Below are 18070 nucleotides of genomic sequence, written 5' to 3'. Positions count from 1 at the left end.
AAAAAATAAGAAATGCTCTCAAAATTAAAGGAAGAGTAAATCAGACTGATACTAAAAACATTTGACTTTTCAAATTTATTGACCAAATTAATGAATAGAACTTTTCAGTTGCTCTGAACTCACGCTTGTCAGTCGTCCATGATTTTATGTCTTTAATCTTCCCCTTCCGTTAAAATGATGGATAATGATTATTTGTAGCACAACCTCTAAAACCATCTAAAAATGCGGCACACATGCATGAGACACTGTAAAAACATCAAGACAGGGTGCAACGTCTGTTTAGTGCAAGTTTTGAAATTGAAAAACCGTGTGAACCGATGCAAAACGCGTTCGATATGAACAGCCCCCTGGACAACTGACAACCTCACACGGGCCACTGAAAAGTTTAAATGGGCCGGATTTGGCCTGTTGAATAGGCCTGCTATACAGCATCACTCCACTACTGTGATCCAGACACCTGCATCTCTTTAACATGCCAGAATTGTGCCTGATTACACCATGTATCTGGATATATATACATTCTCCATCTAGGTGTTGTGTTGTTTTTTTTCCCAAATGAATCTGAGGGCCTAAACATACTCAAAAACTCATGAAACTTTGCACACGCATCAGAAGTGGCGAACATTTACATCTGATACGGGTTTCAGAATTAGGTGTGGCAACATGGCTCGATAGCGCCACCTACAAACTTTCAATGATGTGCACTTTATGCTACGTTTCACCTATGCGTACAAAAATCGGTACACATGTGTAACATACCAGTACCTACAAAAAAAGTCTCTTTGACCCATGCCCTAAACTCAACAGGAAGTCAGCCATTTTGATTTTTCTCTTCAATTTTTGCTCAGTTTTTGCCATTTCCAGGCCTTGTACTTTAACGCACTCCTCCTAGAGATTTCATTAGATCTACTTCATATTTGGTTATTCTAATCTAAAGGCCTTGACGATGCTAAATTGCGAAGCTTTTGAGTTTTTAATGCACGGTGTGGCCGTGACGGTCTGACAAAATTCGATGTTTCGGCATGAAATAGGAAGTTGTTGTAACTCATACATACAATGTCCAATCTGCCCCAAACTTCACATGTTTGATAATAGTCCCAGCCTGAATACATCTACTTGCCAATATTCAGTTATAGTCATAGCGCCACCTACTGGCAACAGCCAATTCCAGGTCTTGTACTTTAACAAACTCCTCCCAGAGATTTAATCAGATCAACATTATATTTAGTCAGTCTTAATCTAAAGGCTTTGGTGATGTTAAATTGCAAAGCTTTTGAGATTTCGTTGAAGGGTGTGTCCGTGGCGGCCTGACAAAGTTTGATATGAAACGTGTCACATTTTTGAGGCCTAAACATGCTCGAAAACTCATGAAACTTTGCACACATCTCAAAAGTGGGGAAAATTTACATCTGATACTGGTTTTGGCAAAATGGCTCGATAGCACCACTTACAAAATTTCAACAAAGCAGCCGTCACGCCATGTTTCACCTACACGTAAGAAAATCAGTAGGCGTATGTAACATGTCAACACGTACAAAAAAGTATTTTAGAACCATATCCTAAACCCAACATGAAGCCATTGTGATTTTTCTCTTCAATTTTTGCTCAGTTTTTGCCATTTCCTGGCCTCGTACTTTAACGAACTCCTCCTAGAGATTAAATCAGATCAACAACATATTCGGTCAGTCTAATCTAAAGGCCTTGGCGATGCTAAATTGCGAAGCTTTTGAGTTTTCTTTGAACGGCGTCTCCGTAGCGTCCTGACAAATTTCGATGTTTCGCCATGAAACAGGAAGTTGTTGTAACTCAAACATAAAATGTCCAATCTGCTCCAGACTTTACATGTTTTATAAGAGTCCCGGCCTGAACACTTCTATATGCCAATATTCAGTTATAGTCATAGCGCCACCTACTGGCAACAGGAAATGACATGTTTTACAATGTGATACACTCTTAACAACATTTAAGTGCTAAAAAATGCTAAAAAAATTGGAGTGACATTCCCCTGGCACAGCAGCTCCAACGTGCACCAGGGTGCGAGGGCCCGTTCATCGCTGCTTGTAGCTTTAATTATTTGATGAATTTCAAAATCTTTATTTTGCCTGCTTTCCTTGGGTGGTAAAAGCGAGATGTTTATTCCCCTTCAAATAGCACAGAATTGTGTGAATGAAGCGCAATCTATAATGAGCCTATTTTACATATAAAGGAGGCGTGTTTGTGCGGAAAGTTTTGACATTGACTCAATACTCAAGACGCAGCACTGTTTAAGCACTGATTGCGCCTGCTTAACAAGATTAACCCTTTAAGTTTCAATGGGATACCCAAAATTAAAGGATTATAACTCGATAAGAAAAACAAAAACAAAAAAACAAGGAGGGTCAGGTGTTTGGTATCATTGTAAAGAAAACTTTTCACATTTTTTAATGATACATTCTGAGACTCTCAGCTTAAGAAACTGCTGGAAAAAACAGTTGATAAAATTTTCCCATTTTTCTTATGTGACTTTATATATCTCTGGGTGTAAATAAGGTGGGTCCAAAAAACTGCTTTTATTTTGCTCCCAGTCATGTCAGCTGTATCTGAGAACATTTTTGTGTTGATATGACAAAGCAATCAAAAGTTATAGCATTACAAAAATAATTTATCATACTGTCCAAAAATGTCTTCATGTGTCCAAAAGCCTCTCCAAACACATAAAACATTGTACATAAGAACTAATTACACATGCAAACACAACAATGACTAAAGGTATGCATAGTAAGGAGATGTGATTTTAGTAATGAGATTTCACAGAATGAGTGCCTTTTGTCTCAAGGAGTCTGTGTCATTTACATGGTGCCGTATCCTGGTGGCCATACGTAACAGTGTGCTTCGTGTGAATTATCTAATGATTTATGCATCCGATTACCTTGTATGTGGGCTCGTTTGAAAGATAATAACCTCCTTAATGGTATGTCATATTTTATGTTTCGTTCATTTTTCGTGTCATATGGATGCTGTCTAAAATGATTCAGAAATATACAGTGGCTGTAAAAATGTATTTAAATAAAAATAAATAAAGCAGTAAGCCATTAGAGGCTCCGCTTTACGTCATGCCAATGAATGCCTCTTACACATGGTAAAATCACTGTAACCCACAGACATGAGTGGCTTATTACTATAATAAAACGGGAGCAGCAACACTATAATAATACAGTACACCAATGCTCAATAAAAAGTAAGGCTGCACGATTATGACAGAAATTATAATTGTTGATTATTTCCCTTGATGTTGTAATTACAATTAATTTCGATGAATAGAATTTACATTAAATACTTAATTTGTCTGGGGCATCTGCATTCCATATTCTTTATGTTGGCTACACATCCAAAAACAAGCTAAATGTTTCTGAATTAGCCTACTTTATTGCTGTTTTGTACATCAGTTATTTAAGACATTCATTTCACACTGGCCCTCATAGAAGTATAAAAAAGTTTTTTCAAATATTGACAAAAAATTTTGACATGTCTGTGATTAGTTAATGCTCCACTGCTGCAGTAACACATTGTAAATAGTTTTTTTGCACGACAGGAGATATAAATGGAATGCTGCAATTGTCACTTTTCACGATTAGTTAATTGTGGCAGATGTAATTGTAGTCTCGATTTCTTATTCGATTAATTTGCTGCCCTAATCAAATGATACATTTATTGTTAATAATTAACAGAATAAACAATTCTTCCGCCAAGTAATTCAGTTCATTATCGTAATTGTAGGTTGTTTGCGGTTACCAAGCAATGTCAAAACTGGCCACATTAACCTCCTGAGACCAGAGCGTGACTGCTGTATGCATTTTCCATTGACCTTTTTGAATTATAACTGGTAGTACCTAATAAACATGCAAAATAAATAAATAAATCGTAGAGCAAATAGTTTAAACAAAATTGAAGTCCCACTGTTCACATATGTGGACAAAGTTGTGAAATTTTAAGTAATACCAAGCTGTAGAATGTCTGATTTTTTTTTTTGTTTTGTTTTTTGTTTTTTTTTTTAAATAAAATTGTTTATTATGTTTCCAGGAGTGTTGGTTATTCAGGTTTTTGAGACGTTACAGGCATTACATTTGGAACAGTATGTATTGGGAAAAGCACAAATAATAAACTATACAAATAAAAATTATTTGACTTTTATGTTGCAATATTTTTTTATACTTTGGCAACAAAATCTCAATGTTCTTTCTTTGTACTGTCAAACAAACAAGTGATAGCCAGTGCTGAAGCATTTTACCAATCAGAAATTTGCATAATAATGAGCTGTATCCTCGAGCTGCACACTGAGCAGGAACAGCGATTCACTGTGCTCCTCCAAACCAGAGGACCGGCAGATATTCCAGAGCTTGCTGCACCAGGAGGGTGCTACCGCTGTGGCCTCGGACCCGACTGCCCGCCCCAGGTTCCGCTCATCAAGATGGGCCCCCTCGGCGATCTGGAGGCCTTCTTGGAGCTCTTTGAGCGGACGGCAGGGGCATGCAGATGGCCGAGCACCCAGTGGGTGGTCCGATTGATTCCACTGCTGTCTGGGGAAGCCCAACTCGTGGCGCAGCAGTTACCAGCGGAGAACCTCCTGGTGTACGCCGACTTGAGAAAAGCCATCCTGCAACAGGTTGGCCAGACACTGAGCAGCAGTGCCAACACTTCTGCTCTATGACCATTGGCGAGCACGGCCGCCCGTTCACCTTTGCCCAACAGCTCCAGGATGCCGGAGGTGGTTGCTGGCTGAGCAACACAACGTCGGAGCTGTCATTGATCTGGTGGTACTGGAGCAGTTAATCACTCGACTTCCAAAAGGGACAGTGGAGTGGGTCCAGTGTCACTGTCCAGGATCGCTCCAAACGGACATCCAGCTGGCAGAGGACCACATGGCAGCATATTCGGGAGCCGCAGAGCCCCGAGATCCTTCTCTCTCTCGTTCCCTTGTCTCCCCTCCTCCCCCTGATTTTCCATCCTGTTCCTCCTCCCATAACGGCTCTGGGGATTGCACTATCCACCTGTTTTCCCTGCCCCTCTCTGCTCTCACTCCCAGGGTGGTGAACCCGCTGTCGTGGAGCCCGGGCCGGTCTGTTGGGGCTTCGGGGAGCGCGGGCATTTCCGGGACCAGTGTCCGCTGATGGAGGTGGGCACATTGGTTCGGGTCCCCGACGCGCCGCAAGCTGCCCCCGATCGAGCTGGGACATACCGCATACCTGTGAGTAGTAAGGGGGGTACATACCAGGCCTTGGTGGATTCGGGTTGCAGCCAAACATCCATACATCAATGTCTGGTTCAAGATGAGGCTTTGGGTGTTAATCAGAAGGTGAAGGTAAGGTGTGTGCATGGGGATATCCACGATAATCCTGTAGTGACTGTGACGATTCAGTTTTGGGGACAAAAACATAGAGTCGAGGCTGTGGTTAGTTTGTGCCTCACCCATCCGCTAATTTTGGTTACGAATTGGTCAGCATTTTCCACTCTATTAAGGGAAATTTGTGCAGATGGGTCCTGTAACAGAGCATCTCGGTGTGGGGTTTGTAATGCGCTTGCTGGGGAGGCGGAGCCAGGGCCGTCTTCGTCAGCTCCACGAGCATTCGTGGGGATGTTTGATGGTGAGTGTCAGATGGTGAATCTGTCGGCCACCCCAAGAGCACCTTTGTGCCCACTTCCTTTGATCAAGGTCCCCTTCGAAAGAATTGGTATGGACCTCGTCGAGCCATTAGAGCATCTCAGCATGTAGTGTTGCAGAGGCACACTTCAGAATAATCTCCAGAGTGGGGATTCCGAAAGAAATCCTCACTGATCAAGGCACTACTTTTATGTCATGTACACTACACAAGCTGTATGAATTATTGGGCATTAAATCGATTCGGACAAGCATCTACCACCCGCGAACAGACGGCTTGGTCAAAAAGTTTAATAAAACCCTGAAAAACATGATTCTTAAGTTCGTGCATGAAGATGCTTGGAATTGGCATAAGTGGCTTGAATCCCTGTTATTCAGAGTTCAAGTGGTCCCGTAAGCCTCCACAGGGTTCTCCCCATTTGAATTATCGGATGGGCGTAAGCCTCGTGTTGTCTTAGATGTCATGAGGGAAAATTGGGAGGCGGGACCTTCAAACAGCAAAAACTAAATTCAGTATGTTCTTGACCTGAGAGCAAAACTCCACCCATTGGGGCAACTATCACAGTAGAATTTGCTACAGACTCGATTGTCAGACCCAACTGTATAACAGGGGAGCTTGGTTATGGGAATTTACACAGGGAGATAAAGTCCTTGTATTACTACCCCCATCAAGCTCTAAATTACTCGCAAAATGGCAAGGGCCATTTTGAGGTCACTTTGCGAGTCGGGGAAGTTGATTATGAGGTTAAACGAACGTATGGGGCGGAGCATGGCAAATTTACCACCTCAGCCTTTTAAAACCGTGGAGGGTAGTGGTCCCCATAGCTTTGGCGACGGTGGTTGCGGAGAGGGAGGAGCTCTGGCCGGAGGTGAACTTAAAAGCCAATCACGGCACCCCAGTTACTTGCGGAGACCACCTCTCACTGTCGCAAATCACGGATGTGGCCCAGTTGCAAAGAGAATTTTCGGACGTGGTCTCACCCCTTACCTGTCGTGCGAACCTCATAAAACACCATATCGAAACAACCCCAGGGGTAGTGGTACGCAGTTGTCCCTACTGATTACCCGAGAACAAAAAAAAAAGTGGTTCGAGAAGAATTAAAGGCCATGCTCGATATGGGGGTAATAGAAGAATCCCACAGTTACTGGGCCAGTCCGGTTGTGCTGGTTTCGAAGAGTGATGGCTCTGGCGGTTCTATGTGGATTATAGAAAAGTCAATGCGGTGTCTGAATTTGACACGTATCCAATGCGTCGTATTGACGAACTGCTCGATCGGTTGGGCTCGGCTCGCTTTTATTCGACACTGGATTTAATGAAAGGTTATTGTCAGATAATGTCCCGTGAGTAATGCCTTCTCCACACCGTTTGGCTTGAACCAATTCGTGACCCTTCTATTCGGTTTGTTTGGAGCCTGGCTACGTTCCAGTGCCTTATGGACCGAATCCTCAGGACACACTCCATGTACGCCGCTGCCTATCTGGATGACATCATTATATACAGTAATGATTGGCAGCGGCATATGCAGCATCTGAGGGCGGCCCTGAGGTCGCTGCGACGGGCGGGACTCATTGCAAACGCTAAGAAGTGTGCAATTGGACGGGTGGAGGTATGGTGTCTGGGGTTCCACTTGGGTCACAGGCAGGTGCGCCCCAAAATCGAAAAGACCGCAGCGGTTGCGGCCTGCCCGAGACCCAAGACCAAAAAGGAGCTGAGACAGTTCCTGGGGCTGGCTGGCTATTATGGGAGGTTTGTGCCTAATCAGTCAGACATCACCAGCCCGCAGACTAATCTAATTAAAAAGGGAGCCCCGGTCCAGTGGTCGGAGCCATGCCAACAGGCTTTTATGCAGGTGAAAGCTGCGCTTTGTGGTGGACCGTTGTTACATGCTCCTGATTTTTCTCTCCCTTTTATTGTATAGACCGATGCGTCAGACAGGGGGTTGGGAGCTGTGGTGTCTCAGGTGGTCGAGGGGGAGGAGCGCCCGGTGCTGTACATCAGCCGTAAGCTCTCGGCGAGAGAGGCGAGGTACAGCACCGTTAAGAAGGAGTGTCTGGCCATCAAGTGGGCGGTCCTCATCCTTCGGTATTACCTCCTGGGATGGGCTTTCACCCTCTGTTTGGATCACACCTGCTCCAGTGGCTCCATCACATGAAGGATACCAACGCGTGGATCACCCGTTGGTATCTGGCTCTTCAGCCTTTTAAGTTTGAGGTGTTCCACAGACCGGGGGCACAGATGGCTGTCGCGGACTTTCTCTTCAGAAATGGGTGTGGGGTGGCTCCCCGACGATGGGGCTATGTTGTGGTGGGGGCATGGTTAAGCGCCGGTTTGTGAATGGAGAGCGAGATCAGGAGATGAGAACGGTAAGGATCATCACCTGGCAATGATTGCCTCTAACAGCTGTTTGTGATTGCAGTGAGAGTGGAGACGGGCTTTTAAGAGCGAGCCAGATGCCAGTGAGGGGGAGAGAGCTACACAGAGCAAAGTGTTCCAGAGTGCAATGTTTGTGTTGTTCTGAAAAGCCTTATTTGTGTGTGTCCACTGAAAAGTGTGATTTATAGACTGTGAAAAGTGTGGGAAATAAAGCCCATTTTGTGTTGGATCTCGCTGTCTCCCGCTTCCTCCTTGCCATGAAAAGTAAGAACTTTGTTACAGGTACCAAAGTCATTTTTAGTGTATTTATGAAGTTAGTTCCAGTCAAGTTCACACAGGTGTCCTAGCAGAGTAACCATATGTGTAGTTAATCACATTAATTATAGACATGTTCCACTAAGTTTGACAACCAATAATATCTTTATTGGTTTTAAAATTTAAAATCAACTTTTAACAATCAATTTTTTGGGAAATGTTTTGCTTAAAATGTGTGCTTGTGCCATCACACTTTAAGATAAATGCCTCTAGCTTTCAGAATGGATTCAGAAATCCTTTTCAGAAATGCTCAATGACACATCTGATGTCTAAAGTACTGTAGGTTGCTGAAGTGTTGTTAAGTTTACTATTGGCCAGATCTTTCTCTGGTCTGCATTCTCTTCATTAATGACAGTTTGACTGAAAATACAAGATTTTGACTAGTGGCCTAAGCATGTGTTTATAATACTATTTGAATTAACAGCAAGAGGGCAGCAGACACTAGCTCATGAAAGCCGTACAGACGATGTCTGCTGGTAATGGAATGTCTAGATATACTATACTCCCAAATTCCTTTAGTTGTATTTTCCGAGCACCACTGGACCAGGGATCAGGAACCTTCCTTTGTTTGTATGAGGATGTGTAGTTTACAATTTAGCCCATGGTAATTGTAGTACAATTATTAGAAAACAGTCATACGCAAGCAGTGTGTCGCACTGTAGCTGTCTCTCCCTAACATTCTACCTAAAATCTCCTTTTGTGTTTCACAGAAGAAAGAAAGGTTTATAACTGTTTGTGTGTGTGTATACAGTCAGTGATGTGTGTATGTGAGATATGTGCTCTGGTCCTATTGGAGAGGAAAGAGTGTGTGTGTGTGAAGGTCACTTGTACAGAAGAGCTGCACTGGAGTTGCGGCCACAGAAGAACAGTGCTGAGATCGACAGGGAACCCTGTGTCCACCTCCCCTCACTGAACACTGCACTGCACTCGAAAGCATGCTTGTTTTCACACTGCACTCTTATTGTCTTATGTCAGCTCGCTCCAGCTATTGATGCTTAAAGATCCTCCCTGCTTCATTTATGACCCCATCAAAAGTACATTATTGCTGTCTGGCCTTTTTTATATATATATTCTTATGTCGCCTGTCAAATTATATTTACTGTCTGTGGTTTTCTCTCTCTCTTTTCTATTCTGCCTCTCATTCATGTCTGGTATCAATGTGTTTATTATAAGAAGTTAAAGTCACTCATGCCTAGTGGGTTTATATTTATGCAGCACTAATTGTAATATCTCAATTATCACATCACTGAATTAGAAAGAGATTGAATAAGGAAGAAATCTCTTGTGCAAATCAGTAATTCAAATATTCATTCCAGAGAGTTGTATCAATTGTTGTTTAATGTGTGTATTGATTACTTTTGTAAACTACAGGAAAGTTTGCAAATTGCTTTTGGCATGCCAAAATTAGTAATTAGATGTTAAAGGTAAAGTTGAACCAAAAACCTAATTGGGAAAATTACATTAAAGGGATAGTTTACCCACAAATGAAAATTCTCTCATCATTTACTCACCTTCATGCCATCCCAGATATGTATGACTTTCTTTATTCTGCTAAAAAACAAAGATTTTTAGAAGCTCTGTAAGTCCTCACAATGCAAGTGAATGGGTACCAAAATGTCCAAAAACCACCTAAAGGCAGCATAAAAATAATCCATATGATTCCAGTGGTTAAATCCATATCTACAGAAGTGATATGATAAGTGTGGGTGAGAAACAGATAAATATTTAAGTCCTTTTTTTTTTTTTTTTTTAACCATAAATGATCTGTTTCTCTCAAAAGGAGATGTTAGGCAAAATGTTTCTTCAAGTCACCATTCACTTTCATTGTATGGGAAAAAGATGCAATGAAAATGAATGGTGATTGAGACTGCCCAACATTTCATGCCAGGTCATATAATTGCAGTAGGTCATGTTTATGTTCCCTCTTCTTGTCTTATGGTATGTTATGTGAAGGTACAAAGTATTGGGGCCTATGGTTGACCTCTGACCTTTGCCCTCATTAGGGTCAGCAGCAGTATGAAGGGCGGAGGTGGAGGGAAAGAACCTCCGGTAGAGGGAGAGGTCAGTGGAAAGCGACCCAAACGCAAATGCTTACAGTGGCACCCACTGCTTGCCAAGAAAGTGCCAGACTACTCAGAGGAAGAGGATGAGGAGGATGAAGAGGAGCTGGAGAAGGTGAATGCTTATACAGAGTGGATTAACTACAGTATTAACTCTGCATTAACCCTGCTCTAGTGTTCAATGAGTGTTCCCTGCTGAAAAGACCAGCATATGTTGTGGTTTGGATGAATAGTTGAAAAGGCCTGGAGTAGGCTTTTGGCTGTGATTTTTAGCTTCATGCAGCTTTCTCCAGCGTTGCTGTTGAAAATGACCAGGTTTCCTTTGTGTTTATCACTTTCATCATTTTTCCACTCTTCACCCCAGGAGCCAGTGTTATGTGCAGAGAGTGGGAGTCAAGAAACCGAATGTGGTGGAGTGGAAGATGATGGTGAAGAATTCTCATCTGAGCAGCGGGCTCGCCGGCCCATGAATGCCTTCCTGCTGTTCTGCAAACGACACCGCTCGCTGGTCCGGCAGGAGCACCCACGACTTGACAACCGGGGAGCCACTAAGATCCTGGCCGACTGGTGGGCCGTGCTGGATCCCACAGAAAAACAGAAATACACAGACATGGCTAAGGAGGTAAGAGCCTAACTTAGGGGCCGTTCACACAGGACACATTTTTGCATCCGTTTTGGTATTATTTTTCTGTTAAGATGTTCTAGATAGACGTCTTTGCGATGCATGTCGTGCCATGAGCATCACGTTTTAAGACACTGTGTTGTTTAAAGTAGTTACCAAAGCTTTTTTTTTTTTTTACACAAGAACACATTAACGATTGGAACTAAGCAGGTTTGCTACTACTGTCACCAAACAGAATTTAAATAAATACGATTCAACAGGTTTCCCAGACATTTCCCCCATTTTCCATTGGTCAGACAATGGTTGTGCCAATGTGGCTTTGTAGGGCTGTTCAGGATGCTCAAACAAAAAGAACAATGTGTTGATAGTGCCATAGATTGATGAAATCAACTTTGAAATTGCTTAAGTTGTCAATGCACATTAAGATGGGAGAAAGTCATTTAACATTGAAAATACTAGAGTGGGGTCTTCAGTATTAGCCTTTGCACCCTCACATTCTCCCATCAGCAAATGCCTCATCTCTGTTTATGTTCAAGATCAGATGTCAGATTGGGTGAAATTGGTGTTCTGATTTTATGCCTTTAAATTACATTGTAACGACCCTGTTAGATGTCATGTTTTATCTGACATGATGTGTGTAATTGGCTAGTTTGAAGGAAATTGTTCACCCAAAAAAGATCATTCTGTCATTATTTACTCGCACTCCTTGTACATATGCTGTTATTTTTTTCTGTGTAACACAAAAGTAGAAATTTTTAAAGAATCGTTATGCAGCCCTTACCATATAACAGCAACTCACAGTGAACTGAAAATCATGGCCTCCAAAGAAACTCAAGTCTAGCCCATGTTTGTGTGGAGAATCATAAAATGTTGCATTCAGTTGCATTCAGTCATGCCAAAGCTGAACCAAAGCTGTTTTGGCATTAATAACGTTGACGGCCATTTTTTAAATCTGAAAACAGACAAAGGCTAGATGTGAGCTTATGTGGAGTTGAAAATTATCAGTGAATAAGGACAGAACTTTAATTTTAAACTGTCGATTAAAATCTGGAATGAAATTCTTCACATTGTCCCAGGTTCCTCTCTTTTCTATATTTCTGTAGCTCTAGAAGTGTATGAATGTACTATATTAATGTTGTGTTTTGTATTGTACAGTACAAGGATGCATTCATGAAAGCTAACCCAGGTTACAAATGGTGTCCTGCCACCAATAAGCCGGTAAAGAGTCCCTCCCACTCTGTGAGTAATGCCCGCAAGAAAGTCTGGTCCCTGCCCTCCAACCCTAGCAAAGATACTTCCGTTGCCAAAAAACAGCCCAAAACTGACAGCACCCCCCAACTTAACTTTGCCATGGCAGGTGGGTACACAACAGAAAAAAAGCATTTAACAATGAAAAGACTGTGTTTATAGAGTTAAAGACTGTCTGCTGTGTTTATAGATCCCACTAAGATGGGAGGCCTAAGCATGCTGCTGTTAGCCGGGGAACATGCCCTGACCGCCAGAGAGGTACACGGCCAGCATCGTGATGCATAACACTACAACACAGCTAGCTATTGTCCCAGATCTGTAATAATCTAAACAGTACATCAAGATGCTCAGCCTTTATTTTACCAAAGATCCCAAGAGTCAAGGATTTCCTAGTCTTGTAGAGCCAGGCTTTTGACCAGTCGATAAAAGTCTGTTCCACGTTGTAGTTTATTCTTAACTTCCAATCCAGTGGGTAGTTCTTTCTAGCAAACTTTCTAGCAAAATGAAACTGTGTTACAGAAACTTGTTTACCATAGATTTTGGAATCAGCCAACCAATTAGATTGGAACTGTTGATTCCATTTGTTTTAACGGACAAATAAAAATTGTTGCATTTTGTTTTACCAAAAATAGCTGGGTTTCCATTAGGGCTGGGTGATTATATCAAATGTTCACAATATACTTGCAATGATTTTGCAAAAGATATAAAATTAAGCAATATCGTGAACATTGCGATGATTTTAATGTGCTTTTTATTTGGCCATTAAGTTTTATAAAGAGTGCATCAGTACACTAATTACACTATCCTTCATGGCTGCGCAATTAATTCAAATAACACCAGAATGGCAATATGGTCAAATGAGATTATAAAACTGCAAAAGGCTGCGATTGAAAATGGATAAACATGGTCTGTATGCGATTCTGAATAATCGGTTGACGTGTGTTTCTGTGCATGCGCAGGGCTAGTGGTTCTGGTGCTTTTAGAGCAATTCACGTATATTGTGGGGGAAAACATTAGGCTACTGCATGCTCACGCATTCATACAGTTTCAAACATTAGTAACTGCTACAAGTTATTATACAAATCTACAAAGGTGGCACAGTATAATAGAAAAGGAGGAGATGACAGCGTTTCATCAGATGCTGAACATCGTAAACTGTAAAATACACACTGCACTTTCAATGTCAAAAAAAAGCTCCAGGTGAAGTAAATTGGACAGAAATATATTTCTTTTATATAAAGCAAATCTAATCCTCAAAATAATAATGATGATTCAGTATTATATTACAGTAATAAACTTGACTGGCAGCAGCACCATTCCCACTGAAATAATTTTGTATTATGCAATATTCTACTGGGTTTCAAAAAATAATAATAATAATAATTTTTGCCCACCTTGTTCATTCACAAAAATTTTTTTTTAGTAAAAATAGGTAAATGTTGCTTTTTTTAGATACTATGTATCATATCAGTGGTACATACTCTTGGATTCATTTAGTGGAAAGCTGTGGGGAAACATGCCTTTATTATTTTTTTAATAAATTTGTATTCAGTGCCTTTAAAATTTTGAATCTACTTTGCTATAATGGCTGTTTGGATAAAATGATGGTTCTTCTGATTTAAAACAAAATCACTTTTGTGCCATTTCGGAGCAAAATTCTTATTATATTTATTGAATATCATCAAAGGCTGAAAAGTATTGAGATATCATTTTTGTAGCCATATTGCCCAGCGCTAGATCCCATCAAGTTGCGAATTTAATTTACGCAACATATGGAGCTATCGCAAAAATAATTTGTGAATAAAGCCAATTTCCATCCCATGTGTTCGAGAGAACAAAATCTTCACTTCTGGGGAAATTGGTGCAAAATAGAAATGGAAATGGAAGTTGTAGTCACTGCGGAAGCCACTGTGGCTCATTTATTACATTAGATCAATTACTTGCGGTTACATTTGAGATGCTATGCGATGATATTGGTCCGCTGATGGGTCAAGTCATGAACGAATTATTCAGTCACATTACTTTTTTTGATGCGCATCTAGAAATTTCTTCAGTAAATGTGTTTCCATCATAGTTTATGCGCACAGCTTCTTACAAGCGAGCGTAATGCGAGCGTTATGGAAACTTTATGTGCATCTTGGTGTTTCCATCCATAATTTTTTTGTGCAATATCCCAAAAGTTTCTTCCAGGATTTGCGCTGCAGCCAAAAATTTGGTGAGTGCCCTGCCAGTACTGCTTTAGATTCACGCATCCTTTAAAAGGTCATTTTTGGCTTGTAACAGTGGGATTTTTAGAGGTGCATAGAAGAGGTAGATATGTTAACAAAGAGTAAACGGGCTTGTTTATCTAAATTGAACACTTTTTCTTCCTATAGCACACAAATATCTATGCATGCAACCACAGTCAAGGTGGTTTAAATTGGTCAGGTTAAACAGGAATTGAAAACAGGGGTCTAGATGAGGCTTACATTATTAGTCTAGATCTGTGTCCTCATACCCCAATATAATTGAGACTAATCTGTATCGTTTTGTACTCACGGCAGACCTCTGATATAATGAGCACATGATCAGTGCACACGTAAATAGACTATGACAGGCCCATCTCCACGGATACAGCAACCACAGTGAGTTATGACTAAACGCACTTGGATGTTAACGCTGCACTGTTTTGGGTCTCAAACTGAGTTTGTGTGCCATTATGAGGTGAACAGACTGTCAATTGTAGTGCTTTAGTTATTAGGCTTTGTGGTTGTGGACTGAGATGTCAGGCCCTTGTGTGTGTGTGTGTTGTTCAGGTTTTGCCTACATTATAATGGAAATCCCCTACACTGGATATATCATTCCATTGGATATATAAGAATATATAGCTCCGGAAACAAAGTCATTGGTATAAAGGTTATAACATGATGTAAATTCAAATGTATGTTTGATTCAGGGATGTTTCTAAGTTGTGTGTTTTGTTTGTGTGTGTGTGTGTGTGTGTGTCCCACAGACTCTCAACCCTGTAAATCCTCTGTAAATTCCATTTTCCTGCCACTAAGTGATCCTAATTGCCTTGGGCGCAGTGCATTTGTCACTGAAGAGAGCAATGGGAGGTTTTTACAAAACAAAAGGCAGTGTCTCCATGTTTTGTGGAAAAATTACATTACATCATCTGTTTACCTCTGTTTGAGGAAAGGAAGTAGAGGAAACAGGAGGGCACAGGGCAGAATTCTCTACCTGTTGACTGTGGATTCAGACCATCTGTAGAGTTACAGGGGACATAGCTAAAGAAAAATAGAAGCCTTTTGACAATATTCAAATATTTCTATGTTTCTAAAATATTTTAAAAGGGTAATTTTTTCAGTCGGAGGGACCAGTCATTTTAGCCATATTCAAAATGTTTAAAGTGTTTAAGATATGTGGTTGCAGTAAAAATCTAGTTAGAATAATCAAGGCATGTTTTCCACACTAAATGAATAAAAGGAATAATGATATTTAATTATTGTATTAATATGCATCAATATGACATTACCTAGTAATAAACAGCAATATTTACCTACAGATACTGAATTTTTACACAATTTTTACAACTGCATTTTAATACACGAATAATGCCACATTGGGATTATAATCACCAGAACTATCTACACTTCAGTCACTCAGTGTGGTGCATTGCGTCGTGTTCCAACGTGCTTTTAGTTATCAGACAACCTGTTTCAATTTTAGTCGATTTGCATATCTACTCAAACCATTTTATTTTCTCTGTCCATCTAAAAAAAAATAATAATAAAATAAAATATGTTTAAATTGATTGTTTGATGTATTTGGTCTAAGGACAACAATTTATGATTTCATTCATAACCACATGTATCCTCAGTTATAACATTTTTCGTTTTCTAAAATAGTCAATGAAATATATTATACCAATGTATTTCCGTAGAAAATAAAGTGGGATGCAAAGTTATTCGCCCATTTGTTGTTTCTGAAAGTCTAAGCTGTATTTTTTCATTTTTTAATATTTAAACAAATCTTGAGAAGAGCATGCTATGGATTCAATAATGTAATGAGCATGGGTAACATTAGTAAGGACACCTACATTTGCTCTGGGGTAAATTGAAGCCAAAAAATGCCATTCATGGCAATCTTCCATTGATTCCTTTGGGAAGTTCTGCAAAGCTTGTCTGAGTTAACAACAGTAACCAAGGGGGGTGGAGCTTAGAGAAGGGTCAATTGATTAGCATTTTCCATTTATTGAATCTACTTGTAGCTTTTCCATCATGTTGTCAACAGAGGGAGATGTTGAGTTGCCAATGTTCATGATCAATTCAAAGAGGACGTTGATTCAAGACTTTGTTCTGCTTTACTGATGTAATTTATGTATTCATTTTAGATTTCCTCCAGCTCTTCCCAAACAGGAAGCACAGATGTTGCTAAAAATACTGGGAAATCAGCCCTTTTTCAGCTGGCTGAGGTGAGACTACCTGAAGACCTGTCTGTATTTAACAACAGACCCATAAAACCCTCCTTAGCAGTGAGATATCTCAGATATGGATGGTTGGCTGTGTACATCTAAATGACTTGAGCTTAATGATCTGATTGCAATTTGTTGACGGTCGTGTTTGTGCTCCTTCTCAGCAGATTTCTTCCAGTCCAGTGCAGCCACCTGGGGGAAGTAAAAATGCTGAGGATACAAGCTCTCTCACACATGTAGAGGTGAGGGATGTTGACCAGTATGCCGCTTCCACACTTGGGCTGTTGGTGCAAACCCAGGTTCGATTGACCACACAGCTGGAAAAAAAAAAAAACCTAGCTTAAACCAGCCTAAGATGGGTACCGGTCTTAGCTGGTTTAAAAAGGTCTTCCTCCTTAATCAGTTGACAAGTGCCGAAAACCTCTCTAAAACAAACACATAAGACCAGACTGGGAGACCAACCTAGGCTTGCTTAAGACAAAAAAATTGGTTAATTTAATTAGTATATGAATTGTCATTCACTTCTCTTTGTTGTTCTGTGTCCTTCTCAGGCCTCTGGACCATCTCAGCCAAGCTCACCAGACCTGCCCAAAAGTTGTGTTAAATCCCCCCTGTTTCAGCTGGCTGAGGTACAGTTGTACTAAAATCTCTGTTAGAGACTTACGCCAAGCAATCATCTCTCACAGTGCTGCTAGATTCATGCTGTGCTGTGCAGGAATCATCTCGAATGCATTTGAGAAATATTTAAAAAACATAGTAGGAAAGATCCAATTACACCTGAATTTTGAAGTCTGATTTAAAACAACAACTGTACATTAATTCCTTTACACTGAAGTCGGAAACTACAGTGTCCTGTTTTGTTTTGTTTTATTTAAAGGCTAGGTTGATTTATTTATCCATTCATTGGACTGTTCATTCAGTAATCCAATTTTATCAGTAGCCTACGATAATACAAAAAAACTCATTCTCGTTACTGTAATGACTATCAAAGTTGTCTGCACAGTTTCCGTGAGATTCACCCTTTTATCCCTGAACTTTTGTTAGCTGTAACTGTGTTGTCTTGAAACTGCTTGGTTTCAATCAGTAAGCCAACGTTTGACAGTTAATGTCAACAACCAAAGCCTTCAGCAAATTATAGGGAGTATTTTCAGTTCTGCTTAAGCTGGTCAATTGCCATCTTATTAGGACATAAACTTCCTCCATAGGTGGCCATTTTGGAACTTCTGCACTTTCAGTTGTTAGTCATTTCAACACTTCTCACCACTGTCATCAACTTCAGCCATCAGCTGATACTGTTTGTTTTAAAGAAGAATTTGTGTATCTAGCACATTCTATCTGACATCTGTGGCACAAAACAATGTGA

At 40.6% G+C, this 18070-nt stretch overlaps 1 protein-coding gene across 8 annotated transcripts in view; it reads left to right on the top strand.

Moving 5' to 3' along the window:
* Positions 1–18070, top strand: part of LOC127433788 (HMG box transcription factor BBX-like) — a 54637-nt gene that overhangs the window by 12571 nt on the left and 23996 nt on the right. For 4 of the 8 annotated variants that reach the window (XM_051685994.1, XM_051685990.1, XM_051685992.1 and 1 more), the window contains 7 exons: positions 10328–10499; positions 10749–11006; positions 12162–12363; positions 12445–12512; positions 16627–16707; positions 16872–17006; positions 17259–17336. In XM_051685994.1, coding sequence (XP_051541954.1) covers positions 10341–10499; positions 10749–11006; positions 12162–12363; positions 12445–12512; positions 16627–16707; positions 16872–17006; positions 17259–17336 — 981 coding nt within the window. In that variant the 5' untranslated portion in view covers positions 10328–10340. The remainder of the gene's footprint in view (positions 1–10327; positions 10500–10748; positions 11007–12161; positions 12364–12444; positions 12513–16626; positions 16708–16871; positions 17007–17258; positions 17337–18070) is intronic. The other 4 variants (XM_051685997.1, XM_051685995.1, XM_051685996.1 and 1 more) reach the window with 3 other exon arrangements.

The sequence above is a fragment of the Myxocyprinus asiaticus genome, chromosome 43 (assembly GCF_019703515.2).
Source record: "Myxocyprinus asiaticus isolate MX2 ecotype Aquarium Trade chromosome 43, UBuf_Myxa_2, whole genome shotgun sequence".
Taxonomy (NCBI): Eukaryota; Metazoa; Chordata; class Actinopteri; order Cypriniformes; family Catostomidae; genus Myxocyprinus; species Myxocyprinus asiaticus.
This window is presented reverse-complemented; position numbering and strand designations above follow the sequence as displayed.